The sequence below is a fragment of the Nanorana parkeri genome, unplaced genomic scaffold, assembly GCF_000935625.1.
Source record: "Nanorana parkeri isolate BGI_ZX_2015 unplaced genomic scaffold, ASM93562v1 scaffold352, whole genome shotgun sequence".
NCBI classification, from domain to species: Eukaryota; Metazoa; Chordata; class Amphibia; order Anura; family Dicroglossidae; genus Nanorana; species Nanorana parkeri.
This window is the reverse complement of record NW_017306620.1, coordinates 713,692-724,340: the sequence shown is the minus strand read 5'-3', so window position 1 is coordinate 724,340 and position 10,649 is coordinate 713,692. Positions and strand designations below refer to the sequence as shown.

The 10,649-nt window shown below is 40.7% G+C and overlaps 1 protein-coding gene across 4 annotated transcripts in view; it reads left to right on the top strand.

Moving 5' to 3' along the window:
• COL4A5 (collagen type IV alpha 5 chain) overlaps positions 1 to 10,649 on the top strand; it is a 97,270-nt gene that overhangs the window by 4,689 nt on the left and 81,932 nt on the right. For all 4 annotated transcript variants that reach the window (XM_018558671.1, XM_018558670.1, XM_018558668.1 and 1 more), the window contains exons 5-9: positions 1,941 to 1,994; positions 4,553 to 4,609; positions 4,874 to 4,918; positions 5,002 to 5,055; positions 8,212 to 8,253. In XM_018558671.1, coding sequence (XP_018414173.1) covers positions 1,941 to 1,994; positions 4,553 to 4,609; positions 4,874 to 4,918; positions 5,002 to 5,055; positions 8,212 to 8,253 — 252 coding nt within the window. The remainder of the gene's footprint in view (positions 1 to 1,940; positions 1,995 to 4,552; positions 4,610 to 4,873; positions 4,919 to 5,001; positions 5,056 to 8,211; positions 8,254 to 10,649) is intronic.

The following is a 10,649-nucleotide window of genomic DNA, read 5'->3' as shown; positions in this document are numbered from 1 at the left end:
TATGTAATAGCAATAACAATAAGTGTAAAAAAAAATAAAAGTCACATATAAAAAAGTAGTAAAAAACCCCCAAACATTTTTAAGTCCCCCACCACCACGTTTACGCACATATAAACGTAAATACGTGTTCGATGCGCCAGCGCGGGAAATCGACAATTGCGCTACACATGTTACATATCATCGTGAACGTCAGAGGGAGAGCAATAATTTTAGGGCCATCAATCACTGATAACACTAAACTGATGAGCGGTAAAAGCTTTTAAAGCGTCGCCAATGGCCAATTTTGGGTATTGTAGTTCTTTGAGGTTTCGCGCGCTCGCGCTCAATTTTAAGGCTTGACATGTTTGGTGTCTATTTACCCGACGTGACCCCGTCTTTTATATTTTTTTCAAAAAAATTGGGTAATAATAAATGTTTTATCATTTAATATAGGGGAAACTGTTTTTGTTTAAAACATTTCGATAATTTTTCCTTGATATATTAAAAAATAAAACCCCCCAGTGGCGATTAAATACCACAAAAGAAAGCTCTATCTGTCCCCAAAAAATGGTATAAAATTCATTTCAGTACAGCATTGCATGACAGAATAAATGTCAGTCAAACTACTGCAGCACTGAATACTGAAAAATGGCCTGGATGGGAAGGGGGTTTAACACCCCGGACTTCAAGTGGTTAAAGTATAAAGAATTTTTGCACCTCCAAATACCACTCCAAAAAATTGCATTTGCTGAGACTACGTTTCCTGAAGTAGGTGACATGAGTGAATAGTGAATTGGTACCATGGTGTGCAGGGGAATGCTAAATCCATCTTTTGTTATCATCACATACTCGTTTCCCAACTTGAAGGAGACCTGTAGTCAATCATCAGAATGGGCATGGATTGGAAGATACAATACAGTTGCCAAATACAATTTTGTGTGACGCAGAGGGCGGGCTGGCTCCTGCAGTCTACACAAAGGAGTAATGGTGACAACACTGGCTGCTGCAGTTGAACTGTCTCAACAGACTGGGCTTCTGCTGATGGTATTATTTGAGACTCAATTCACACCAGGGCGGTTGCGGATCAGCGCGGTTTTCGCGCTGATTTTAAAAGGGAAGTTTGGGGAATTTTTCATTGTGTTTCAATACTGAAACGCAATAAAAAAACACCTAAAACTCCGCCGATCAGCGTGGTTCCCTTGAAAGCTGTATGGAAACCGCACTGATCAGCGTGGCAGAAAAGGGTCAGGGAGCAATTCGGGCAGGGGGCAGTTTGGATCGCACTGAGCCGCACGGTCGAATAAAAGGTCCCCATAGCAATGTATGGGATCGTTCATGTTGGTGGATCCGCATGGCCTAATCCACGCGCCCGAACCGCACTGTTGTGAATGCGGCCTGACATCAGTTTGAGACACTGAGATCATTCAAAATTAATTGACAGGTGCATTTGTCCTACAGTTCACCTCCTTATGACCTACATTTGACCTGCTTAAAGTGGGTAGACACTTGTACAATAGACTTGTATGGGAATGCAAAACTCACTTGAAGTGAACAAATTTTGTCCCCACAGGCCTACAGTTAAGTAAACTAAAATGAAAAATACAAAAAAATGTTTACAAAAATAAAGTTAAATAAACTAAAATGAAAAATGTACATTTAGCTGTACATTTAGCTCTACTTGCCCAAAGCAGGGCTAAATGTAGAAAGCAACCACCCGCCTGGCGCCCAGAACTGCATCTCCTGGGCATCGGGAGATAGGAATTCCACTCCCCTACTGCCCCTCTACTCCCTGCTGCCCCAAGGCCGGGCCTTGGTTGGCCTTGTGGGAAATCCGGCCCTGTGTGCCCAAATAAAATATTGATTGAGGTAGAGAAGTATCTGGAGCAGGCATTTTTTATCTAGTCTATCACCTACTTTACATATTCATACTTTAACTTATCATGCTCAATGTTTTCCTCCAGGGTGGAAAAGGCGAGCAAGGTTATGATGGAGCACCGGGGCTTCAAGGTCCTCCGGTAAGTGGAAAGTATCTTTGTTTTCTAAATGAAGATTTAATAATCTGTTCTGTAGATTAAGTGTTCCAGAAATGAAATAAAAGAAAGGCGTCACATACCTGGTAACAGATGTTTCATGGGCAAGGAAGTAAGTTCAGTAATGTGGATATATGTACCCTAGTTGTTGATAATGCAGTTTTGCAGATACTGGCAGAGAAAGGATGTACTGAAATATCTCACAATTACATCCAGTTAACCAAGTGGCCAGAAGGCAGAATTAACCTTGTGTTTCTAGACTTTTTAATTTCTAGGTTAAGCTGCTATTGTATATACATGGCAGCACTACAATTCTGGCCGATGTTGTTCTCCAGGCAAATAGCTAAATACACAGTGTTATATATATTATACATACTGAAAGTGCCTTACCTGTCACAATATTTGTAACTTGGTTCATCTGAATGCATAGTTTTACATATATATAACTTGATTCAGTTATGCTTGTGATCTAGGAACCCGTGGCAGAATGCATAGTAAGGTTGGCGGCCTAACTCTTCTTATTGCATTTAGGCAATTCTATCTGGGCTCTAGTAAACAGGAATAAGCGCAGGCTGCCCCATAGTGATAGAAATCCCCTTTCATTAAGTGCAATAACCCATAGCAACTAAACCAATTTCATATTTTTCTTGTTTCAGTATGTTAAATGGAAATAGAATTAACTAATAAAGGTTATATCATTTTGTATTGAGGTATTGCACCTTAAATTGGATACTATGAAATAAGTTTGCAAGCATACTTGAGTGTTTTAGAAATGGCATATAATAAACCCAAAACTAAAAATCACCAGTGGAAGACTTCTTACATGAATATATATCTTCACCATTTTACACAGATTATGAGATGGTTGTGCGAGGTCTTTTTGAACATGTCATGAATAAGTACCAGCTAGGGTTTGCATAATGAATTCCCATAACTCAATGCACTTTTAAAATTTGTTCAAGGTGGCTTCCATTCACTACATACAAAATACAATTTTTTTTTAAACAGCGAAAATGTAGGAGGATCAGAATAAATCCACTTATGCAAGATAGACTCTTTTTAGTAGTAAGAAGTTGTTTACAGTCTCTTAAGACCTTAAGGGTTATTCACTAACTTGCCGAAGGCAGCCGAGTGAATAACCGAGCCGTAGTGAAGTGAGCAGTACGACGTTCAGCTATTCACTACAGCTCAGTACAGCTGATTTCAGCCATACATTTCTTTAAAAAAGAAAAACAATTGGGCCGAGCTAGCAGTGACAGTTAGCTCCTCCCAACCGTTTCCTATTGGCCGTCACCTGCTAGAGTCTTCCAGCAGGTCCCGGCCAATTAATAACAACTGGGCGGAGTGCGGCAGACTGTGCCCAGTTGGTATTGTTTAATGTCAGATCAGTGTCCCCAGGTCATTTGGGGACGCTGATATGTCATTACAAACGGGGCGGAGCCAGTCGTGAGATCACTGCTGGCTCCGCCCAGCTGTCATTTGCAAGGCATATGGCCAGTCTTTGTCTGCTTGACCCGATTCGGCTCAGTCGAGCCAAAGGATATGCTTTCGGCTCAGCTGAACCACTTGGCTGCCTTCGGGAGCTTACGGGCCATAGTGGATAGCCCATACAGCAGCCCGTCAGTTCGACTGAACCGAAGGGCTCCCACAACCGAAGCTAGCCGATGGATCAGCTGAAGCTACGGCTGGATCCTTCGGCAGCTTTGTGGATAGACCCGTTTCGTTTCAGAAATATCTATTATACAAAAGAGTGCCCATTCTGGGGTCAAGGGCAAGTAGTTAACCAGATATGAAGTGGCATACCGTGTTACTGCGAGCCAAAATTGCCAGATCTGGGGACATGCCCTGAATGCATCATATAAATCCGCACACGATTGTCCTCATTTTAAACAGGGAGAAGAGGGACTTACGTCCGAAAGGTAAATGTAGTGTCGGTATGTATATAAATGGTGGAAAGTCTACCATTTTTTGTTACATTGTGGCTTTCATTGTACTCCAAGACAGCCAGAAGGAATTTAGAAGAACATCTGTAGGGGGAGGGAAAGGGAACAAGAAGAGGGAAGGCACAATTCTATTTATTGAGACCGGTGGTTGTTAAAGAATAATCTATAGGCATCGTATAAGATGCATGAAGACTAGTAATATTTTTAAAGATTTTTTATTGTGGAGGTAATGTAGGATCTCATTGTAGGATAATGGTTGTTTGGTGGCAGTGTTTATTAAGGTCTTAATATATTGGATGCCCTCACAATGCCATTATTTGAGAGTAGGTATCGCTGTGGATTTGCAAAAGTCAGGTCAAGTGGAAGAAACAATGTGGTATGTCTGTTTAAAAGGCAACATGTACAAAGCTTGTGCAACTTTATTTTATTGTAACTTGCAAATTTCAGGAAGTGGCAGCTGTATGATGGCTGGTGACATAGTACGATAATGAACTAACTAATCATAAACTCATAACTTAGTAACAATATTTGATGATCTCATAAGCTTAGTTAGTTATAAAGCTACCTCCATGTTTTATCATAAGTGTCAATGTTTTTTAGGGCCCTTCTGGTGGTTCAAAGGGACAAAAAGGTGAATCAGGAGACCTAGGAAAAATAGTAAGTATTGTTCATCCTTTTTGTTTGATACTGTGTTTTTCGTGTTACCATTAGTATAGAAAGTACCACACATGTGGTAATATGAGTAATATATTTTTTCTTTGTATGCATGAAAACAAAAAGAGGAAGTGTCACTATTAAAATAATTGTCCACTTTAAGTCTGTGCAGTATTCTTCAAAGTAGACTAGTTAAGAAATTATTCCTAAATATATCTGAACTTTTACACCCAAACCTGTTTTCTTTGCCTTGCTTACTTCCAATAGGGAAAACCTGGGAAGGAAGGGAGAAGTGGGTTCCCTGGTGCTGAGGTTTGTAACAGTTTTTGCCATACACACCAAACTTTTGAAGAGGAAGAATTGTATTAGCGACGTAATCTCTTCTTTTCTTACAGGGTCCTTCTGGTGATCGTGGTTTTCCAGGAAGTCCGGGCAGAGATGGGGAAAGGGTAAATAATAATTGCATGGATGATTTATATAAGATGTGTGCACTAGCAGGGTATAAATATGACTTTATTTCAGGCAAGAACAAAATCCATTGTTGCTTGCTCTTATTCATTCGCCTCTAGCTTCTTTCTTCTTATGTTTTTTATGACGAGGAATTCATTTCTCTCTTCAATATGTTTTATTAGGTTTTTGTGATACAAAGAATTCAAATAAACAACAGAAACAGTCGTGTGGGGGAGCATCAAAATGTCATCTGGAGAGTACCTTATAGGCCGCCTCTTGTGTGGTGATATTGCGAGAGCACCTAGAGATGGCATCCCAGATTGATCCCCATTCCTCAGGGGGTCTAGTATGGCGAAGATCCCGTTGCCAATTTAATACATATCGGTGGGTGGCCGTGGAGGAGAGAGCATTGAGCTGAGAGTATAAGAGAGAGATGAGTTTCGGGGAATTAGGTGTGTGGAGGCAGATGCGCTCGAAAGGGGAGAGAGTCAAGGGGGTAGCGGGTTTAGGGAGGAGGGATTGAATACAGTGTCTGATTTGAATATATCGGAAAATTTCTCGAGGTGGTGGTGGTTGAGCTTTAGTTACTATGGCATCCCATTGGAGTAATTTTGAGTTTTGTAGGAAGTTGAGGGTGGTGTAGCCTTGTGCGTGCCACCATGTAAAGGCCAACGGACTGTCCATCGCCGGAAGGAACATAGGGTTCCCCAGGAGAGTAGTAAGGGGTAGGTGCAGGGAAATTAAGGCAGCTGCGTACTTAGTGGAGTCCCATATCCGAAGGGCGTGGGTGAGAATTGGGCTGAGATGTGAAGGACGATGGGTGGGGGGGAGCCACGGGATAGAGGAGAGCGGGCATGGGTGTACATAAGGGATCTCCAATAGGGTCCAGAGAAGAGGATCTACCTGAATGTGGAGAGCGGCAATGGGCGCAATTTGTGCAGCCTGGTAATATTTCTTGATGTCAGGGACCCACAGCCCCCCCTGGCGGCAATGACAGTACATCGGTTTCCGGGCTACCCTTGGACGTTTATCACGCCATATAAAGGACATGATGCTGTGTTGCATTGATCTAAGGGCAAAGTTTGGAATCGCTACCGGGAGGGTGCGAAAAAGATAGAGCAATTTGGGAAGAAGGGTCATTTTGACAGCATATATGCGGCCCAACCAGGAGATTGGCAGGGTATTCCAGGAGGTCAAGAGGTTTTTGAGGGAACGGAAAAGGGGTATATAGTTCGCTGAATATAAGGAGTCATAGGACTGGAATTCATTTCTCTTTCATTCATTTAGGTAACAGTCATCTAAATCCTTGTTTTGGTAGACTGACGATTACATTCATGAAAAAATGTGGGGTTAGTCAAAACATGGCAGTTTGTGCACATTACTTGTCATGTTACATAGTACCGAAGTGGTATGTGTATTGTCTGGAGAGAGCAGTGTGGAGGAGAAAGGGGAGTGGAAGACAAACTGCAGGATGGGTGTGCACGTTCAGGATGGATGTGCAAGTGTTAACTCTGATAGGATGTGCCCTGAGCTGCTGCATGTGCACAGGTTTACATGAATGTGCAGCAGCTCCTACAGGCTGCTGTCACTTAATGGGAGAGGTGGATTCAGACAGTATTGTCTGGATAGTTTCTCAACACAGAGCTTAGCCCTGCCCACAGTATATTACACTGAGTTGCAAGCTTATGGTGCATTTTTGATTACAGACGTACATTACAAAATGTACTCCTGTATCATAAGGAAACTAAAAAAGCAAAAAAAAGTGTACCCCATAGTTCTCCTTTAAGATACACAGTCAAGTCAAGCAAAAAGAAGCCCTGAGGAAGGAGACCTTACTCCCTGTAATGCTTTGGCTGTTCCCCAGCAGCTTAACCAAAAAGACTTGAAATAAATTAATGCCGTGTTCGACTGTCTGTGCTAGCTGCTTCTCACCACATACTCACAAATTGAATGTCTGAAAAACAGTTCTTTTGGGAGTTGAACAGCTTAGAACCCCAGTGCGGTTCCCAAACATCACCACACATTGTGTTTCAACCGGGAAGACAACTAACTAACATAATCAGAACAGTGCTACCAACACACTAAAAGACTTGGGCTGTGTTGATGGCTGTGAGAGATTTTTCTTGGTCAGGGTAGAGCCTTCATGACAGTACAGGCATTTATGTGAATGAACATCAGACTCAAGAAAATGCATAATGCAAAATATCTTGCTATTGGGTTGCTTGAATTGTTTGCACCCCCATTGACTTGGCATGATGGTAAAAAAATTGTTCAAATGCAGCAGGATAGTACCTGCATTTTTTTCTAAAACTTAAATCAAAGCAAAATATAATATAATAATATTTGAATGGCAAATATAGCAATACTTTGATAAAACTAACAACAAAAACTAACAATTGCACATCAGAAGCAACAAATAAACATCCATATACACATTCCCCTGTACTGCATAGTTGCTGCAAACGTGTTCAGTCTCATACAGTAGCATAGTGCTCTCAGTTTTGATGACACACATAAGGTTACTGTATAATTGCCTTATTTTAGATGTGTGCAGCCCACAGTGTCACTATTTAGCATCACCAGTTATACTGTTTTATATTTTTTTGTATTACAAAGCTGTGATGTACTAATATGTTCACACCAAAAGAATTGGATTAGCAAGCATTATAGTGACATATTTTAGTTGTTTTGCAGTACATGCTTTAAATACTTAATTTGTACTGACTGGAATGGTGCAATGCAGGTCAATGCACCAAAAAATGCAGCATGCAGGAATTCTGTAGGTAACTATCAGTATTTTTAAACCTGTTTTTCCCCTGACAGTGCCTTTGCATATGCTTTTCCTCCATATACAGTATTTGCAGTGTGTACAATGCATCGATCAAAAACAGCACCTGCATCTGGTCCCAAAAAAAAATACACATGCTAATGTGCCACACATTTGTTAACAGTTCCTGTGTGGAAATGGCTAAAAAGCATACAGAGCTTTTTTATTTAAGATTATATATAGCGCTGCCAATTTATGCAATGCTTTACATACTATTTAGTCACATCAGTAATCAGTGAATCCCTATAACTTACTTTGGCAACATGTCTTGTAATGCTTATTATGTTTGATTTAGTGAATTCATTGTTTTTTTTTCATTTGATTTTAGGGTCAAAAGGGTGATCGTGGTGTCCCTGGACCTCCTGGTGAAGTAAGTTTTTAGTAACATCTCTAAGATTAACAGATTTGTATTTGCTGTTTTTTGGTAACAAGCAAAAATTAGGACTAAATTTGTTAGTTTTCAGAAAGACATACACATTACTGACTGTGTTTGTGTCCAGCGATTAGATGTTTTTCTTTCAAAGTTTTTATAAAAGATAGTTTTCAATCGTACAAAGAATACAACAAAAAAGCAAGAATGTTCCCCAGTGAGGGCAAAATGTGCAAAAGAAACATGAATCATATACCAGCGTAGTAAAAGTGCAATAAAAATATTAGCATCTTCATGAGATAAATCACTTAAGAAAAACTAACAGCATGTAGCAAAGAGTATACTAGATAATACAGTACATGTGCTCTTAATTGGAATATACAGTATAACAACAAGGCATGCAGAATGTGGTATTACAAAATCTCACTCGGACTCCAGGGGATACAGAAATAGAAAAGAAGAAGAAATCAGGAACATAAAGAAATAACAGGAAGAAAATAGATATCTAGGTATCGTAGCCCGGGTTCCCATACTGCCTCAAACTGAAGTCGTCTATCTTGTAGGATACTGCAGTATATACATTTTCATGAACCATGATCCAGTTGAGTTTGGATTTGACGTACGTAAAAGGAACACGTGGTGCCTCCCAGGCCCTGGCAATAGAGATTTTAGCTACCAAGAGGAAAAAAGAGAGAAGTTTGCCTTGCACCTTTGAAACTATCAGGACTGGTTTATTCAATAGCACATATTGTGGATCTCTCAGAACTTTAATTCAAAGGACCTTAGAAATCAAGTCAAAAAATCTATTCCAGAAGGGCTGTAACTTGGAGCATTGCCACCAAACATGAATCATGGTTCCCTGATGATCACAGCCTCAAAAGCACAGAGAACTGGTTCCTGGAACTATCAATGCTAGTCTAAAGGGCACCAAATACCAGCGAGAGAAAAATGTATAATTAGCTTCCAGTAGGGAAACATTCAACAGGCCTGGTGTTAAGCGAGAAGAACATTGTTGCCATGTGTCAGTAGGATGGAAACACCCATCTCTGTCTTCCAGGCAGACATATAAGGTAGTTTAGTGAATGTACCCAATTGCAAAACATATAATAGAGAGGTTCCATCTCTCTTTCCACCCTTACCAATACACCAACGTCCGTAGTGAGTTAACAAAGGTTGCCCAGCCTTAGGAGCCTCCAAAGAGCAGAGAAGGTGTTGCAATCATGTATGACAATAAGGCAAAGACAACGGTTTACGATGTTTAAAAAAATCACCAATTCTATACAATCCTTTGTCAATCCACCATTGGAAGGCTCCAGGCTGGACACCCGGGGTAAACATTGGATTTCTAAAGACAAATGAAAGAGGGGTATGAGAAGAGACCAAGTTGCCATGTTTACACAGCCTGTCCCACAAGGCCAGCGAGTGACACAGGGTAGGAGCTAGGACTACCGGCCTCTATTTTGACGACATCCATTTCAATAAATCAATAGTTAAAACTAGGGATGAACATGATTCCACAAAGACCCAGTCAAGAACAGTACCAGAAACATAGATGGACGAGAGTTGTGTCAATTGTGCTGCCCTATAGTATAGTAGAAAATTGGGGGGCCCTAAACCCCCAGAGTGATTAGGTTTAAAAACAATCAACTGAGACATTCTAGGACGTTTATTAGCCAAAATACATTTTATAAACAATGACTAAAATTTCAAAAGGTCAGCTCGTTGGACAGGGATTGGTCATGCATGAAAATAATACAACATTTTTGGAAGTCATTTTGGCAGCATGAATACGATCCAGCCAAGGCAGGTTACAAGAGGACCACCTGTACATATCTTCTCGAAGTTGTTTAAATGGCGGGGGATAATATACACTATATAATCGAGAAAAAGAAGACGTAAGCTCAATCCCCAAGTATGTCAGTGAATCAGTCTGCCAATCAAAAGAAAAATATTGGGTAAGCCAGGACCACAAGTCAGAAGAGAGATTGATATTAAGGGCCATAGATTTGGAAGCATTGACTTGGAGACCAGAAACTAAAGCAAACTCTTCCAGTATACCTAAAACATTAGGTAGTGAGGATAAAGGGGAGGTCACAAAGAGCAGCAGGTCATCCACAAACAAGGCACATTTATGTTCGCTAGCACCAACCAGGAGACAGAGTCAAATGCTTTTTGTATCGAGAGTAACATCCCTTTCTGGGAGGGACCTCCATCCCAGGACGATTGAAGTAAAGAAATAAGATCAACTGCCCTCCTGACTAGGTTTGGCAGCGATTACATTTTTAAAATGTTTTGCAATGGTCAAGTTCATTACAGGAAAATCACCAGCAGCAAATTTACCCATAGCCTTGTGTGTAGAAAATGTAACTGCTGCACAATTATTTGCTGTCAGATAC